This window comes from Osmerus eperlanus, chromosome 5 (assembly GCF_963692335.1).
Source record: "Osmerus eperlanus chromosome 5, fOsmEpe2.1, whole genome shotgun sequence".
Lineage (NCBI taxonomy): Eukaryota > Metazoa > Chordata > Actinopteri > Osmeriformes > Osmeridae > Osmerus > Osmerus eperlanus.
Window position 1 is genome coordinate 18348805 of NC_085022.1, and position 19240 is coordinate 18368044.

General features: G+C 42.8%; 1 protein-coding gene and 1 long non-coding RNA gene across 3 annotated transcripts; both read left to right on the plus strand.

Annotated features, from left to right (window-relative positions):
- Window positions 1–207: 207 nt before the first annotated feature.
- LOC134021442 (HMG box-containing protein 1-like) lies at window positions 208–6026 on the plus strand. 2 transcript variants are annotated; one of them, XM_062462292.1, is made up of 11 exons: window positions 208–297; window positions 1440–1602; window positions 2034–2214; window positions 2340–2463; window positions 2594–2705; window positions 3128–3243; window positions 3527–3683; window positions 3893–4037; window positions 4142–4441; window positions 4779–4920; window positions 5114–6026. In XM_062462292.1, exons 2-11 carry the CDS (start codon window positions 1527–1529, stop codon window positions 5129–5131), a joined length of 1371 nt encoding a protein of 456 aa, XP_062318276.1. In that variant the 5' UTR covers window positions 208–297; window positions 1440–1526; the 3' UTR covers window positions 5132–6026. The 2 variants fall into 2 exon arrangements, with proteins under 2 accessions (XP_062318276.1, XP_062318277.1); XM_062462293.1 differs by having other exon boundaries at window positions 287–352.
- An 826-nt stretch (window positions 6027–6852) lies between these two features.
- LOC134021449 (uncharacterized) lies at window positions 6853–19236 on the plus strand. The gene is made up of 3 exons (XR_009930512.1): window positions 6853–7037; window positions 7844–8127; window positions 19176–19236. It is a non-coding gene; the product is annotated as an uncharacterized LOC134021449 (long non-coding RNA).
- The last annotated feature ends 4 nt before the right edge of the window (window positions 19237–19240 follow it).

A 19240-nucleotide genomic window follows, 5' to 3' on the forward strand; every position in this document is an offset into this window, starting at 1 on the left:
TTGACATAACTTGGAAAACAATCACTGTATCTTAATTATGACAAAGTAATCTTTTTTTTTAATACATATCCTTTCCTACAGATGTTACTAGGAAATAACGGGTGGGCATTTAACCAATGAACATTTGATCAACAAATCAAACTCAGCCCTTTGCCGTCTCATGAACAATCTCCTCCAATTAGGATTTCAGCGTTGTTTGACGGACATTATTATTCACCAATAGATGGCCGTAATGATGAACATTCATCTCCACCCCTCGAGTGGATGCCAGAGAGTAACTTGATGGCGACAGGTTTGGTAAGTGGGAAGTTTGCTTACGGATTGAAATAGACAAAAGGTTTAAATCTCCTAAGTAAGCTTTGTGCATTTATTCATTTAGCATAGTATGCTTTGACAAATGGTGGTGTTGTCATTTAGTCATTCTTTTACGAATGACAAATTATTCAAGACGCATTTTTTCATTGTGGCGTTTGTTGTTTTGATTGTAACATAAGCTAGCTAGCCAGAGAAGCTAAGTACATGCTACATAACTAGCTAGTTTTTGTAGTTGCGAACGACACCTCGTTCTAGACATCAAATTAGGTAGGCAAAGAAATGAGACTTCAAAACAAAAATGACGAACATGGTAAGAAACATTTAGGTGTCATTCATTGGGCCATATGGAAGGAAGGGCGATCGAGTGTGCGTCGTGTCTGAACTTGTTGACATTCTTTTGTTTACACGGTTACAGTACGGTTAGCTAAGCTAGTCGACCCACTTTCGCAAGCGCAAGCATTTGAGTCTTTTTAGTTTGTTTTTCACTATTAAATGGAATGAAAAGTGGGCATGCATCTGTCTGTTAACTTGAATATGCATAAAATGTATAGGCCTATTTATATGATACAATGCCCTTTATTTCAAGCTCACGAGGATAATGCAACAATCTCCATTATTTTGTTGAACTCTCGTCTCAAGGAAGATCAGGAGCAATTTGCTCCATATGTCCCCGACTTATCATATTTCTTATCCCACCATTGATTGTTTAACAAAAACAACAGTGAGAAATTGTCATTCTTTAACAGCAGGATTGCGTAAGATAGCTTGTGGCACATCACTTTGTCTTTTATTTCCTACAATTATCAAAAATTCCGTCAATCCATGCTGTTTGTTATTAATCACTTTTTGTTACGCAGTTATGAATGAATGAGCAGCGAGACGCATGCGCGATGTCCTCAAAGTTTGTAAACAGGCCTACATTCATTGGTCACATGACGACAGCCCTGTCGCTGAGATACGTTTAAAGACCAGTGATTGCGTCTCGTCAAAATACTCTTAAAGCAGACTTTATGTCAACCATCTTATAAAATGATTTACATGTAGCCTAGGCTATCCATCGACAATAAGAAATGCAAATATAAGCCTTACTAGTTGTCTAATCATCTATCCCTTTGTGATCATAGTGAGGTAGCTGACATGGCATATGGTATAGGAAATTAAGACTGATCTGCCGTCTGTGAAGTAAAGGAACCATAGCTATACCTGCAAGAATGGACGATTCCTTTGATCAATTGAAGTGCAACAAAAACCACCCACAGCCCTCTATTGAAGGTCCAATGGAGTATGGTAAACTTCAAGCTTGCTGCTCTAATATGCAAACTACATTGAACAAAAATATAAATGCAACATGTAAATTCAACTAAAGATTTGCCAAAAGCCATGGATTTGGGCCTCACATTAATTTCAGTTGACTGATTTTTTAAATGAGCTGTCAACAAGGTCTTGCATGTTGCGTAAATATTCATTGTTCAGTATAGGACTATATTCTACTATTGTCTAATTACTGGCTTACTCATGCAGCTGCAGATACTGTAACTGTAAAACCACATCTGACTGAAATGTTTTAATGTCTCTGACAGAGCTGAATATATAAAAGCTCAATGTAACGCTGTAGTACTCAATTAGTTAAGTGTTCATAGGCAAATGAAACTGACTGTAGGTGCTTGTTACCTTGAAAAAAACACATTCTTTTTTGATCTCCTATTCTTGTTCTTCAGATGACCTGCCCGAACTGCAGGAGGTGGAGGAGGACCAGGTGTCTCCGGTGCTGTTTCAGGTTGGAGCCGGTCTGTCACACCAGGACCTCACCAGCTCCCCTCACACAAACTGGCTTGCTGAGCTAGCCAACATCGCAACCAGCCCCCAGAGCCCCCTGCTGAAGGACAGCCCCCACAAGAGGTCTGCCCTCATCGCCACGACAGACAGACACACACTCACAAACACACGCATACACATGCACTCAATCCCAAGACTAACAAAAGGTTTAATAGATAACAATATTTTTCCTGCCCATCTCCTGTTAGATCATCTCCCGTCCGCATCATTGCCACCAGTAATAGTTTACATTCCTATGCCCGGCCCCCACTGGCGAGTAGTGCACCCAACCCCTCTAGGGGCCACCTCAGGGAGCGCAGCAGGCGTGTCAGGGTACGACTTTGAACGCTTAACTCTTGTTTTTGTGATTCTTATCACATTCTGCTCCTGTTATCATCCGCTAACTACATGATTATGTTGTGCGTGTGTTTCTCTGTTATTTCCGTGCTTAAACTCCAACCAGGCCAGCAGCGAGTCAGAGTCTGGGATTTTCTCGATGTCTTCGTTTTCAGATGATGAGGACATGGGGTGGTCTCATTCCTGGCCTTCAACAGCCTGGCATTGTTTCTTGAAGGGTATGGACACACATACAGACACACAGCAATTATTAGAATAATAATAATTAGAATTTACCTTAGAATTTACCCACCTTGCACAAATCCAATATTATGGCCTTGAGGCACGTTCTCTAATCTGGAATGTTCTGGGGGGGAAAAGAAACAGAAGAATGAGAAAAAGTGGACATGTAAATAGGACTGTATTAGTCCACTGAGGCTGTAGTCAACAAACTTTGTTCATTTCAGAGAAGCTGGCAAATCAATGGTTTGATAGGGAAATATCCCCCTCTACTGTCTAAACAACAATATGGCTTCTCTATAGAGCTGCTTTAACTTTACCTTCACACAGGTGTTTGTGTTCTTTCTCACATTTAATTCTGCTAGTAGTTTACTTTCAGAGTCTTTGTCCTAATTTGATGAATGGCCATGTTTTTGTGCAGGTACGCGCCTGCGCTTCCACAGGGGCCCCAACGTGGAGTGGCAGGAAGCCGAAGACCTTGTGGATTCTGAGGATGAGTCCGATGATGAAAGGATGATGCCATCCTACTCCCACAAGGTACATCTGCTGCTGTGCCTTCTTCACAGGAGATCCTTCTACCCCCCCATAACAAACTCTACAGTATTCTACTTTTTCCCAGAATGTAAGAAAGCACAACCAACATCTAAGGTGTCCCTGGCTTAAACTTAACTGGAAATCGGGTCAAACGAAGCCATTTGACAGCAGCTGCTCTTTGATGGCATTGGAGCTCAACCACTTCCTGTCTCTGGAGAGTTTTAGGGTGTGATGCAATGGGCTGGGTTTGTTTGTGACACCTGTCTCTTTGGATGTTGATTTGCAGAGCTACGGCTGTGAAGGTCTGAAGTTAGTGGCCCATGAGGAAACCGTGTTTTTTGGCCAGCCCGTTCTCAAACTAACCTTTGACCCTGGTTCACCAGAAGAGGGTCTTTTAACAGCTGAGTGCAGACTGGGTCATCCTTATTTTGTGAAAAACAAAGGTAAACAAATCTTTAGACAAAACAAATAGAAAATGGAACTGAAACTTGAAACCATGCATGCAGGCATCTCTAAACAGTGCATGCAAAAACAGATACCACGGTATTTATGCCGTTTTATTTTATATTAAACATCTCCTGTGCCTGAATCTATTCTTTCCTGATTTATCCGGGTTTGTTTATAGTCCTTTGCTTTTTTCTGTGTGTTTCAGGGTGGTCCTCGTTTTATCCAAGCCTTACAGTGGTGCATTATGGGATCCCCTGCTACGAGATGCAGGTCGGCGACCTGTGTCTACCTCCGGGTCACCGTGACACCATCAACTGTGACGACTCTGTTGTCTTTGATACCTTCAGGAGGTAAAGCGAACAACGGTCTGAGGAAATTGTATTCATTCAAGTGTGATGATTTGAATCCATATCATCCTGTCTCTCTCTCTTTTGCTTTCTTGTCGCCTGAGCAGTTATGACTTCACCCCGTTGGACTCGTCAGCTGTCTATGTCCTTAGCAGCATGGCCCGCCAGCGCAGGACATCCCAGTCCAGTGGGGGCGCTGCCAGTCCAGACTGTGACAAACTAGGACAGGATCTCGAGGTCCCTGGCTCCTCCAACTCCTCCAGCAGCAAATCAAACAAGAGCCTTTCCTCAGGGACAACTGGTGGGCCCACACCCGTCAAATGCAAGCGGCCAATGAACGCCTTCATGCTCTTTGCCAAGAAGTATAGAGTGGAATACACCCAGATGTACCCCGGAAAGGATAACAGGTGTGGAGTCCTCCTTGGTCCCTGACTATTATGATGTGATTTGTTATGTTGTACTGTATGTTGACTGTGCCTGAATAGACTAGACAATGAACCAAAAAAGTTCAGAGGAACAAACAGGATCTAAACGCTGTTGAATTCAGTCAGGGGACTGGCACACCCATATGAGGTAAGGGACTAAAGGGAAACATTCTACCTTGGGGTCTCTAGTGTTACCCAGCACTACACCCACCACCCACCTTGCATGAACTCAGACACAATTCCAACACTGGCTGAGCTACAGGCTTTTGTTATACTGTAGCTATCTTCTGGTTGACTGACAACTAACCCTGCTCCTCAGAGCCATCAGCGTGATCCTGGGGGACAAGTGGAAGAAGATGAAGAATGAGGAGAGGAGGATGTACACCATGGAGGCCAAGGCTCTGGCCGAGGAGCAGAAACGGCTGAACCCAGACTGCTGGAAACGCAAGAGAACCAACTCAGTAAGAGAGCGACTACCATTGCAAAAGCCATTGACCGGTAGAAAGTCCTCCAGTGATAATTGCTTATTTTTGTCTCTGGTGTGTCTTGTTCCTAGAGGATGTAGCACATATGGTCAGGTGAAGCTGTATATATTCTACATTCTTACTTTTAGGCAGGTTTTGACCATATGTTTCTGTCTCTGTGTGTCTCTAGGGCTCCCAGCAGACCTAGAGGTTGTCCACATGTTGGTGGCTGGATGGTGTGGAGAGGTGAACTGGGCAGAGACAGAAGTCTATCACTCAGCTTTTCCTGCAAAACCCCCACAAGACTCAACTGTGATGCTGAACACACTCGCTTTTATTCATTAGAAATTTTATAGAAACAAGCAACTATGAAATGCATTAAGAAAGCATGTAATCTAGTGACTAATCGTGCTTATATTTTCTTATATTTTAAATGACAGAGATGCCTTATTCCTCTGAAGTAAGTAATTGCTCAACTCTTTTCAGGTAATTTCATATTTCTAAGCTTGAAACGTGAGACCCTGTGGTGCTATTTGAAGAGTGGAAGGAGCTGTATAGAAAATGTCTTGTTTTACCTGTAAAAAGTGAAATGCACAATAACCTTATCTCAGCATTTCACATTGATTATGTACAGCTCCATATATTGCACAGATTTGTAACCGTTTCATACATTCGTACTATGTAGATGATAAGCAAGCATATGAACTTGGGGCAATACGTTTTTGAGACACTGCCCTGCAGAGGCCATAGACCCAGAGTGGAGGAGACATTCATTTTACCCAGCACTTCAGAGCCACGCCATTTACTGTAATTTTTATTTTGCACTTTATATACATAGTGTATGTAATCTTATATACAACCAATACGTGTATACTAGTGGGAACTTTGTGTGTAATATAATGACATATATCCTTATGAGATATATTGAGTTTGACACCGACAAACTGAATAGGTCATGTTTTGCTTGGAGGTTGACATTGACACAGGTTACATTTTTAAAGCTTTCTTGATACATGTACAGGTACACATACGCCCACCGATTCCTTGCACATAATATCCTTGTATTCTATTATAAATAAAACTTAAAAGTTAAGGCAATTCTTCTTCTTTGCGTTTTGTCATTTCATGGTTAAAATCGTATTATTTCTGGATGCTTAAGGAGTTCGGAAGTATACAATCTTCAGTCGTTGAAGGGAAAAGAGCTTTCTATGTCCTTTCCAGTGGAGGGCGCCAGTGTACAGTGACCAGATTGTTGTCCAGCATTAAATCCTAGTAATTGTTGGTTTTAACAAACTCTCTCCCCCTCCCCTCAATGGAGACCTGCTGCATGGTTGCACCTCCGTTTTCCACCATCATCCTCGGTATCTCACAAAAAAAAGTTTATAAAAGTTTTTAATGACCAGCCTGTCTATTTGTGTTCAATATTTCAGAAAGGGACATCAAGTTATTTCAGTGCTGACTGTAGTTAGTATGATGCTCAGAACTTTAAAGATTTTGATCAGATGTCTAAAAGTATGTTATGCCCTTTATGGAAGGTGAACTCCATGGCTCTATAATCAGCCAATCCACAGCGTGCATTTCCTTCTATCGGTTAACTGGACACATCCCCCAAAAAACACATGGGTATTTTATGCGTATTACATTGCATTTATCTTATGAGGATAGCTTAGCCTACTCTTCGTTAATTAGCTTTGTACTGTCTTCAGTGTTTGCACTCATGACTGCAGACTGGACAGAAAGACTTGAGTGAACTGCACAAACCTACGTTGCCTTGGAACCGCAGACGCCGCTCGAGGGGTAACAACCTAACACAGATATTGAGGGACAGTGCCTGAAGCCAATGATCGCGCGACGTAAGATAACAGACGTCAAATCAGAATTGTCAGTAGGAGGAGCTCTTGAAATCCTAAGGACTGGTGGTCACAGAATACACTAAAGATGCCCAAAGATAACATACCGTCACTGGGAAGCTTGCTAACTATCTACATATAATTGCGATAGTTGGCTGTTTTCTTCAACAATTCTTTTGGATATTTTATTTGTTTTGTTTATTCCAGTTAAGGACATGAAAGTTTTTAGAATTAAGGATACAAAGAACGTGTGGATCCCTTCTGGTAAGTCCCTGAATATCCCAGCTCGCTCACTGATTGGGACGCTACATTGGGATAACGGGGAACTGAATTTCCTGGCTTTATCCCATTCAACTCATGGAACGAGCAAGATATTTGAGCTATTCTCTTATAAACTAGACAATGAGATATCAAAATTAGTTTATGTGGTTTTGGCAAGCTTATAACCTTTATTTCTGACTAGATGTGTCATAAGACATGATAAATATACAAAACGATCTTGCTAGCAAACGAGACGGTATAGGACAAGGCAGCCTCATGACGAGGCAGCAAAGCGAATTCTCCCGCACCAGAATGGTCTAAATAACTTGTCCTGTGTTATGTTTTCTGTAGTTTTTTCACAACATGTATTGGTTTTTATAGTATTTCTGCAATGTCCGGGACTTCATGGTGTATTAATGATTCGTTTCTTTCACGTGAGACTAACTACTAGTTGTCCAACATAAAATAATCCCGGACTTGCATTACCCTTTCTCACATTGCCCCTAGTACTCCGTGGCCTGTCAAAGATAATAAAGGAATGGAGTATGGAGAGACCTCTTATTGCTGACACTACAATGCTCAACCTTGCAAGATTAGAACAAAAGAACTAGTGCTAAATAAACTTTACTATTATTCCCTGTGAAGGCAGATTTCCTGCTTGCTGTGTTCTATGGTGTGGTCATTAGATTGGGTGGGCAAATAGGTTTTCAAAATTGTAGGATGTTTGTTTCTGTTTGTGTGTGTAGAAGAGGAGCAGAGATAGTGATACTGTGGGATATTTCTGACATTGTTCTTTTTTTTCCATACAGCTTGAGCAGCCCTTTTACAAGCACCTGGCCAGAGCAAAGGGAGATACAATGAATTGACGGACACCAACAACCCTGATTTCACATTTCTTTTTTACCAATCAGCAATCAGTGTGACTCATCTCTTCCGACGTGGATACAATGCCCTGACTCCCTAGCAATGGAGAGCTTCATCTTGTCTAAAGGTTGGGTGGTGACGCCCCAAACCTGGAGTAATAGCAGGTGTCTGGTTCTAGAGCTGACAGTGCTGGTTACATTGATCAGTGCTGGCACATGTTTTGCAGCAGGTAAGTGGATATCTCACCTCTTAAACACAACATGATCTATCAGTTTGTACCCTGCTGACGTAAATACCACGGATCGCTATAAACTAGGCTGTTGAGTCATACCGTATGATGAGTTATTTGAGTCAACTCTAACTAGGCTAGCCTTAATACTAAGTACCCTAACTAAGTATTACCGTGTAGTAGGAACAACAAACATGACAAAATAAAACATTTAGAAACTTAAATAGGTAACAGGTGGGTTTTAAACAGGTGTGGAATGTGATGGAATTCATGGTGAAATATGAGATAAGTGATGCAGTGATTTGTATGTCTTAACTAGTAGTTACTGAATATTGTTATAAGTTGCTATAAGGTAGAGAAGACAAATTCATCAATTCTGCTTAATAGTAGAGATAGGAGACTGGAAGGACAAGGCATTGTCAGATCTTACCCGACTGTTGTGTCTTTAGTGTCTGTCTCATAACAAGCTATCCAGAGATAGAGCACAATTTTGCCTTGAATGCTCCATTGTCATCACCACTCAGCTATAGTGCAATGAGCTGACTAGCAATAACATGCACTTGTTTTTGGAGTGGCTTTTAACTTTAAAAGTAAAGTTTTTTTTTAAATATATCTGTTTTTACAGTTGTTCACTTTAGATATCACCATGAGGTATTGTTGTTTTTTGTCTTACTTTCCTCTGTGTGATATACTTGGAAAGAGTTTTACAAAATGTTGCCACATTGGTTCTGATGCTCCATGAAAATTGGTCCATGTATGGCACACTTCATAAGATTTTTATTTGGGTCACACTCACTGAAATAATTGTTTTCTATTTTGTCCCATTTCTGAGGAGTCCAAGGCTACACTCAGTATGAAGCGTGTAGTCATCTCCAGGCATGAGCCAGACTAGAGCTTAGTGTCATTGCTGGTTGGCTGGTTGGAAACTGAGAAAGGCAGGCAGACTTTACACACAACAGTTCTCTGATTATAAACATTCGGGAAGATATAGGCCAACTCATTCCTACAGAGCAAGGATGTGAGTCGATACCGGAGGCTTGCGTGTGTGTGTGTGTTTGTGGTGGCGGTTACTGCCTGCCTATCCTTGTTAGGGTGTGAGTAGCATAATGAGGACACTGCAGTGGACACAGAGAACCTGTTTGACTCATGACCTCCTAATAAAAAGGCGTATTCATGGTCCAGGTTGGGCCGGTTCAGTTTCTCAGTAGGGTCTTGAGTTGAACCAGTGTCCTGTCAGGACAGATCAAGTACAAAATCATATATCTAAGCACTGTTTGTCAATTCTGTTTTATTCAATAAATTACATCCTAAATTATTTCCATCCTAACAGTGTTTTAAGGACAATAGAACAAGCTACTTCATAATAGTACTAGAAAGCATTTGTAATGTTATGCTAGTACAATAGTTTATTAACAGACTAGCGAGTTAATCTGACTAGTGAGTCTGTAGTCTCTCTGCAGAGGTGTTGTGACATGCCTATAATGAGACTGTTGCTTTGGTATCACTTCCATCAAGCCTGTCTTAGCTTTGAAGCGTTTGTCTGTGTGCTGAACCAGCTGACAGTGAGGCTGTTGAAAGTTCAGGGCAGCCATTAGCCTGGCATAGCAAGGCCAACTCATCCCCCCTGGAGAGATGACCGCAACCAAACCTCTCTTTGCCCTGCCCTCCTCCCAAGAAATAGTATGGTGAACCTCACTGATGGAAAAACAACAGTATACTACACCCAGTTTGGATAGATGTGGGTAGGAAATTAATCAATTTACCAATTGTTATATGACCCAAAACACAAATTAACAGCAGCCCAATCAGATTACAGAAAGATTATCCGATTATAATAAATCCTGGACAATCGACATCTCACCAGTGCCTAACACAAATTGCTTTGTAATCCTAAAATTGCTTAATTCGTATGATGTAGGTGTTGTGCTAGTGTGAGTGTGTAAGGGGGTAGAATTGCTGTCTGTCCTACTATAAGACCGTGGTACGAGAGGCCGGTTTTATTATCCGGGTCAGCAGAGGGAAGATGAATAGTCTATCCCCCTCATGTATTTGATGATTTCAGCAAGCCCACACTTTACACTAGGGTTCTGTCAGTATGGGGAACGGTCTGTGATGGATCCCTCCTGGCGAGCAGACTAAGCACCACATGTGAATATTCACCATCCCTCACTTGGACTCACATCAGAAGAAGAGGTTTCTCCTCTGGTCTGTGCTCTTTGCTCAACTCCTCTCACTCTCACTGTTCTCATCTCTTTAACTCCAAACAAAAAGGCCATCCCAAAGCGAAGACAGTGAAATCTGCTACTGGTTTTCCTTTTAGTGCCTTGTACCGGCCTTGCTAAGTTACCACTTTCATTAGCTGCAGCCTAGCAGTCATCACGGTCACAAGCGAAATTATATCTCTAGATGAGGCAGGCTAAGTTGTCAGCGGATGTCCCTGTATGTTCAAAGCCCCTAAATACTAACAAAACAGTAGAACCAGGTGTTGAATCTGATAGGTTAGCCTACACAGCAGTTTTAAGGTGAAATTTGCCACACCATCACTGTCAAAGACGATACTAATTTCCAAGTCTGAGGGGCCAAGGCTGGCTAGCTAGTCAGTCACCAGTGTAGTCGGTTGATATGTGAAACCTGATCTGATGGAGATGACAATGAGCCCATTCATAATGCATCAGAGAGTCCAGCCATCAGAGGATCAATGAGCAGCACCCATCACAGGCCAAACACTGATACAGCCTCTGCCATGATTCACTAATACTCTACCAAACAACACAGGCACTGGGTTGTTTCTTCCCAACCAACAAGCCTGGTTGGTGAAGGTGCCACAGAGTTGAGGCTATGGTCGACCAAACATCTGCTAGTGATTTTGTGTGGCCCATTTTTCAACTTTTTTTTAACAGGGCAATTTTCCCACCAATGTCCACTTCTTGCCCAAATATTATGGTAAATGATTGACAGTGATACTGGGCAATCAGAAACAAAGACAGCTCACGTGTGGGTGGTCCTGTGTGGGTGCTGCAGGAGTTTTTAAGGAGTTATTACCTGTCATCTAACCTAGCCTAACAAATGGAGGGGTCTGGATAGTGCTCACTTGGCAAAGCCTACTTATCCTTTAGGCAGAATCTTATCAATTAGGCCTACTTCAATAGGGATAGATAGGTTAGGGCTGGTGAAAGGGGAGATGCAGTAAGGCTTACATTTTTTCTACTCTTTCCATCTGTTCCTTTGCGGAAATCCTGCCTTACGAGTGGGTTCATTTGTATATCATATGTAGATCTAGGTTATTAGCTGGTTCATGCACAATAGTTTGTGAAAGGTTATCCTGGGTAGCCTTCAGACATTCACCACGTGTATCATTGTGCTGTCTTTGTGTTGTTGTATGGGCTCAATCTTGGGTTGTTTTTCTAGCGATTATGGTTAAACTACACGGTGGGGGGATGTTGTTATCAGGGACTCTAGGAGCAGAGCGCTTGGGTTTCCTGTGTGTTTGAGTGAAAGTAGTCCACAGTGAAAGCCTCTCTAGATACGACCATTCTTTGTCAGCTTCTAATCAAACCTGTGACAGCGGAGAAGCTAGAATGAACCCGCTGTGGTTGCAGACTGATAACTGAGAGGTTGTAGCCCTTGTACCATAAGCAAGATCCAGACACAACAGTTGGAACCAGAGCCATAGCCCATTCAACTGCATTCGAATGACACGTATTAGGACTTTGTGTTCTTTTTTAACTATGTTTTTGACATTAAACCTACAAATTCACCTGCACGTGGTGCTTTTGATGGGCTTAAGAAAACATACCAATGTTATGAACTCAAAATTTGTGAGGTGGAACTCAGTATTTGGCAGAGGGCGTCACTAAGGCCATATTGTGCTGCTGTACAAATCACGGTACGCTCCAGTGAACTGCTGCTGATTATTTATTTATTTTCTAAGAGCAGATGGAGCCATTCAGCCAGGCCTTTCTAGGTTACACTCTCCAGGCTAGACCATCTTAGCATTCAGCCATTATTAAGCAGACACACTATTAGATTGCCCTTTCAGGTTTGGCTATACATATCATAGACTATGTGTGCTTCCATAATTTTTTTTTTTTTTTATGGAATTCATTTATTTTTCTGTCTCGGCCCAGTGTTCCCAGAGGAACAGGCCTGAGAGTTCTCTAACTGTGAGGAGCAAAACAGAGGTGAGGGGATGAGAAGCAGAGCAGAGCAATGGAGGGTGCAGATTGACCAAAACCTGCGGGCTTCTCTGGTTACAAACCTCTGCCTTCCTGTCTTTCGAAGAAAATCCGGGCTGGGAATAGAGGAAGGGGGAGGTAGAAGAGAAGAGAGAGGATGGGGTGTGGGGTAAAAGGAAAAGGAGGGGTGGTCGAAAAAAAAAGGGTTTGAACAGATCAGAGTGAGACAAAAAGGCTAGTTGGAGGGCGCAATGAAAACAAGGTCCAATGAATGACACAACAAAGTGTGTTTATATGGTGGCTGATCCAAGGGATATCATTCTGATTAATAAGATTTCATGTAAATAGGCTCCTCTTGTCCGTGTTCGTTGGTCCCCAGCACTCTCTCTCCCATCTCCTCTGTCCTCCTCTGCTCTCTTTCATCTTTAAAATGGATTCCTTTAGAAATAAAACAGTAGAACTGCAGAAGTATTAGATAGAGATACCATACCATCAAACCTTCAACTAAGGATTAAATAGTGTGAAGGTGGGGGCTACCTAACAGTTTGCTCTTCATGTTTTGGAACTGATAAATAATCTTAAAAGCTTCCCAGATAAAGTTAACATCAACAAAGTTCAGTTTTGATCGTTCAGTTGCACTCAGGGTAGGCTGGCTCTGCCAACTGAAAAGAGAAAGTCACGCAACGGGCTCGGCTCAAAACAGAAACATGTGTTGAAGTTTGCATTAATACCTAAAGATAATTTCTTCTCTTTCCTATTCCTTTTTCAAATTGTGCAACTTTTTGCCAAAAAAAGGCAAACAAAGGAAATTAGATCATTTGGGGTCTTGTAAACGGTTATGTGTGTGTGTGTGTGTGTGTGTGTTAACTGACTTTTGTCAGTAACGCAGTCTCCAGACCCAGACGGCTTGCTTTTGGCCCAGTGTTGGTCTATTCTCTGTGAAAATTAGAACTAAGAACCCCTCAGTTCTGCCTGGAACATGTGGGCCTTGTCTAGACTCTGGTTGCTTAGGAATGAAATCCACTAACCTTAAAATACACCATTTATTTTTCTGGATACTGCAACGGACTGCTGCTGAGATCCTTTAAAAAGCTGTAATTTTAATCAGCTTGATGCTACTTTGGAGGTATCTCTCTTATCTCGTATCTTTTTTTTATCTCTCTCTCTTTCTCTCTTTGTGATTTAATCACAAATCAGAGGTGCTGCTGTAGATCGGGGGCCAAGCAACAACCTACCAGCTCATTAGCTGAGGGCTGGCCAAACATGAGGTCCCAGATGTTTCTTAATGGTGTGCTAACCAGGTAACTTCACTGGCAGTGCCCTATAGAAGAGTTGCAGAGACCTGCGAACAGATGGATGTGATCAAACAAAAAGACCAGTCTTCTAGTTGTAGACCTGTGAGAATCAGAACTCCTTTCATTAATCTTCAAAGGGGTTTGATGGTTAGGCTGAATGAATGTGAATGACAGAGGACCAGTGTGTGGTGAGGAGACAGTATAGGTCTGACCAGATGTGGTGTCTAGCTATTCATAATGTATGCAATTACTACTTCGATGTCTCGGTGCGCAGAAATAGAACCTCATTAGTTGGTCATTTTTCATTTGATGAATAAATGAAATCCCCTCTGTGTTCATTTGGCAGTACTGTCAGACTAATGGTTATTACTCTAGGTTATTTCACCACTATGGTGGAGAGTCTTTACTGGCTAAATTATGCTACAAGTTAAGCTATGAGTCTGTCTTATACACATTTTACAGATAAACTAGACTAGGTTGTTCTATTTGATCAAATTACACGACAAACTGTTTCTCATCTTTTTCCGTGACACTGAATTGGACTTGAGTGTCAGCGAAAGTGATGTGCTTTGAGCCCGTCCGAATGCACACACGTATCCCAGTCGAGGGTCTGACATTTGCGATATGATCATGTGGAGGTCATCCCTCAGCAGCCTTCTCCAGGCCTGCAGAACTGATAGGCCCAACAACCGGCTGTGCAGGTTGTGTGACGCGCTCATGTTTCTGGGGACAGGTGGCAGTGCCGGCCAAGTCCCCCAATCTCTTTGTCCATCGTTGGCTTGTGTAACGTCAGCACAGCCCGGGCCGTCTGCTGTCTGCTGCCTGCTGCCCTCAGATCTGTCAGTACCCCTCCAGCACCAATTGTTAATATCAGCAATTGGACATCACAGCGATGAGGCGTGGTTTGGTTATTCACTACAACTCTTCATTTGAGTAGGTCGCTTTGTGCCGTGCCGTGCTGTACCGTGTAGGGCTGGGCGATATATCGAATATTAGCGATAATATCGCAATAATTTTGACGACGATGTAAAATTTGAAAATATTGTGAATATCGAATATAAAACAAATATCCTGGCCCTGATGTTGCTTGTGTTTTAAGATCACCGCCTGGCTCCTCTGTGTTCAGACACACACAAACACACACACAGACACCGTTAGTGCACATGCTCACAAAGCGCATGTGCACAAACTGAAAATTGCACTCGCACAGGCACTCGCTTCTGCTCTCTTTTTGTCCTGTCACATAAAGACCTCTGCATGAATTGTTCCATGTGAGGTCCATTTTGTCAAGTTGCAAGTACCATGTCATGGCAACTGCTTAAATTTGCACTACACATTTTGTACTTTGTAACAATAGCTGTTCTATCTAAATTGTTTTTGTTGTATTCTAATTAGGGCAAAAGAAAATCATGTTTTTTTATTGCAAATGTAAACATATCGAGACATATATCGAATATCGCTATATTTTTTTCCTGCAATATAGCGATATACATTTTTTTTATATCGCCTAGTACCATGCTGTACCGTGCTGCGCCGTGCTGTACCATGCTGTGCCGTGCTGTGTAAACAGAGCCGCGGCCACGGCCGAGGTAGGGATGTTTCTGTTACTGGAGATGAGAGGAGAGACACAGATGCCCTGCGGTGCCTTCCCAGCATGCTCTCCTCTTTAGCCAGTGTTGCCAATGGCTACCATCTTCAATCAACTACAATCCACGTTGTGTGTGTGTTTGTGTGGGTGTGTCTTTGTGTGTGTGTGACCTCCAATCATTGTCCCATTAGTGAGGTCTCTCTCCCCAACCCCCTCCCTCTCAAACGCATCAACCAGCAATCATCATGGGCGGTCTCGGGTGCTAACGCGTCCCCTGAACACTGACCTGGTAACAGTGTGTCAATAATCCAGTTTACTCAGCTGCACACATTGTCAGCCAACTGAACACAATCCTAATTATGTGAATGAACTCATGTTGCTCTACATCGAGGTAGCATGATGAGGAGAAGTGACAGTTTGGTGTCATGGTGGTAATACTCCCCACTAACACCCAGAACCATAACCTGTTTGTGATACTCTGCCTGGCTAGAAGTTAGAAGCCATTCACAAGGAAGAAGAGTGCTACACAGCTTTCTGTCCTGCTAGTGGTCACATTGCTTGGCACTCTGCAAGTCTGTGTGTCGGTTAGTGTTGGTAAGTTAAATTGTGGAGTAGAGACTACTCATTGAAAAACACAAGCAAGTCTGTTTGTTTCTAGAGGCCAAGGCACCAGAACATGCTGACCTGATTAAGGTGCCATAGGAAATCATTTAGCCCATTTCTCTCCATGCTTCAGCCAGCTGTTCACTTTTTCCTGTCTTATTGAATGTGAGCAAGTAAAGCAAAGACAGGCCCCCCAAAAAACAACTTGATCAGCTGAATCTCATTTAATGGTTTCATATGATTCCAGTGGAGTCATTTGCATCTCTCTCATAGGTTCTCTTCTAGTGGTTCTGTAGTGTAGACGGTTCGGTCTAAGAATAGCCCTCTTTCAGCTGGTGTGGTTATGTTGATGTCTGGTTCTACAGAGCTGTTCAGGCAGTACAGCGAGCAGCAGCTCTGCAGACGTCTGAGTCACTCATCCACATCAAGAGTCTAGTGGTGCCTGGTGCAGCCCAGACTGACTCCTCAACATCAAGCCCAACAAACTGCTAGCTTCAGCCTACAAGCACCACCCAGCTAAGCATCTGCTTTGCTGGCATAGGTTTTTTTTATGGATTTCGATATTTTGTATAATATATATATAATATAATGGATGTGTTTAGTTTTGTGAATACGTTACATCAGCTGCTACATTTGCTGCCCTGTCTGCTGTCAAGTGGCATGTTTCTAATAGTAAAGAACTATCAAAGAGTGTCTTGGTTTCATATGTTCAATATGTTTTTTGAATACAATTTTGCTGACGGTTTGGCTAACTTTTAGGTATAATTACCTTCGCTCTAGTGCTCTCGCCCCTCCATCAACTCTGCCACGTGGAGTGTGTGTTAACAGAAAATTTATGAAACACGTTTTGGAATATAAACGAGGCAAACTGATACTGCTCTTGAAACCAAACTCTTTGACGACCCACTTTGAATTATTGAACAGTGTTGTGGCAACGGCACCTTCTCAGCAGCTCAGACACACATTCTCTCTCTCTCTCTCTCTCTCTCTCTCTCTCTCTCTCTCTCTCTCTCTCTCTCTCTCTCTCTCTCTCTCTCTCTTTCTCTGTCTCTCACTCACTCACTCACACACACACACACACACACACACATACATACACATACACACGTGTAGGGGATTATGACTTGTGTAATCACAGAAGTTCCCAATTAAATCATGCATGATGCTACAGTTATGCAAGAGCCAATGACTGAGAAAAGGCGTTGGCACTCCAGTCTGGTTAGTTCTTCATTGGCCATATTCCCCCAACAGAAACCCACTAATGCAGCCAAGGGTTGGAGCAGGGGTTTTCTCCTAAAAGCCACAGTTGCCAATTGATGAGGTCAAGCACCTAAATATCGTATTGCTGTGCTGGTGGTCATTTATAGTGCTTCAGTAAGTAGCCCATTTTACCAACGTAAAAGCTACTACAATGACCTAAAGTGCTCTCAAAGAGCCATATGATGCATGCATGATGTTTGCATGATCAGCAGTACTAAAAATGAAGTATGACACACAGTGGATTGGATTTAGTGGTTGTCCCACCATCCAACAAATGATCTCTGTATGAAATACTCTGCTGCGTAGATTCAACTTCCAAGGCCATCAGAATGCCTTATGTTTGCTAGGATTAGTGTTCCCTTTTGTCCTTGTCTGGGTTAGCATACATGGCCTGGTCCTTGAATAGAGTACAGGGCTCGAAATGAACGTTGTGCCGTCGTCCCGTGGACGATGAAAAAGATGTCTGGGACAGTGCAACACAGACTAGATGTCTGGGACAGTTCAACACAGACTAGATGTCTGGGACAGTCCGACACAGACTAGATGTCTGGGACAGTCCGACACAGACTAGATGTCTGGGACAGTTCGACACAGACTAGATGTCTGGGACAGTTCAACACAGACTGGATGTCTGGGACAGTTCAACACAGACTGGATGTCTGGAACAGTTCAACACAGACTGGATGTCTGGGACAGTCCAACATAGACTGGATGTCTGGGACAGTCCAACACAGACTGGATGTCTTGGACACTCCAACACAGACTGGATGTCTTGGACACTCCGACACAGACTGGATGTCTTGGACCGTCCAACACAGACTGGATGTCTTGGACAGTCCGACACAGACTATATGTCTGGGACAGTTCAACACAGACTAGATGTCTGGGACAGTCCAACACAGACTAGATGTCTGGGACAGTTCAACACAGACTAGATGTCAGGGACAGTTCAACACAGACTGGATGTCTGGAACAGTTCAACACAGACTGGATGTCTTGGACAGTCCAACACAGACTGGATGTCTTGGACACTCCAACACAGACTGGATGTCTGGGACAGTTCAACACAGACTAGATGTCTGGGACAGTTCAACACAGACTGGATGTCTGGAACAGTTCAACACAGACTGGATGTCTGGAACAGTCCAACACAGACTGGATGTCTGGGACAGTCCAACACAGACTGGATGTCTTGGACAGTCCGACACAGACTAGATGTCTGGGACAGTTCAACACAGACTAGATGTCTGGGACAGTCCAACACAGACTGGATGTCTTGGACACTCCAACACAGACTGGATGTCTGGGACAGTTCAACACAGACTAGATGTCTGGGACAGTTCAACACAGACTGGATGTCTGGAACAGTTCAACACAGACTGGATGTCTGGGACAGTTCAACACAGACTGGATGTCTGGAACAGTTCAACACAGACTGGATGTCTGGAACAGTCCAACACAGACTGGATGTCTGGGACAGTCCAACACAGACTGGATGTCTGGGACAGTCCAACACAGACTGGATGTCTTGGACAGTCCAACACAGACTAGATGTCTGGGACAGTCCAACACAGACTGGATGTCTGGGACACTCCAACACAGACTGGATGTCTTGGACACTCCAACACAGACTGGATGTCTTGGACACTCCAACACAGACTTTGGGACCACTGCGGGACGATAGACCATGACAATATATATTCTTTAAAAAACTTTTGTATTTTTTTATTTTCGAAGCTTTCTATTGATGAACTGCAATACCATGCCTTGAGAACCCTCTTTTCATTCACCTGGTTGCTATTGATTAAGGACCGTAATTCACAGATCAATGTTCATTGAGAAGCTAAAGGTATTGTGCTGATGCCTTTAAAGAAAGAACTTCAGACCAACCCTTTCTCAACATTCATTGATGTAGCCTCTGGGTTGTTAATAAACCCCAACATTTGAAAGCTATGATCATGTCATCTTGCTTTCTTGGTGAATTATGTAAGATTATGTTTATTCATTTAGGCATTACAACAGTTACCACCATTTTCGTCAGTCCAATGACTTCAGTTTTCTTCAGATCATTTAATTGTAGGATCATTCTGCATTGGTCTTTCATATGCCCTCTCTCTTTCTATCCAGCAGATGGGCCTTCATCGGCTCCTGCCATATTGAAAGACTTTCTTGAGGGATCATCAAGCTGTCCA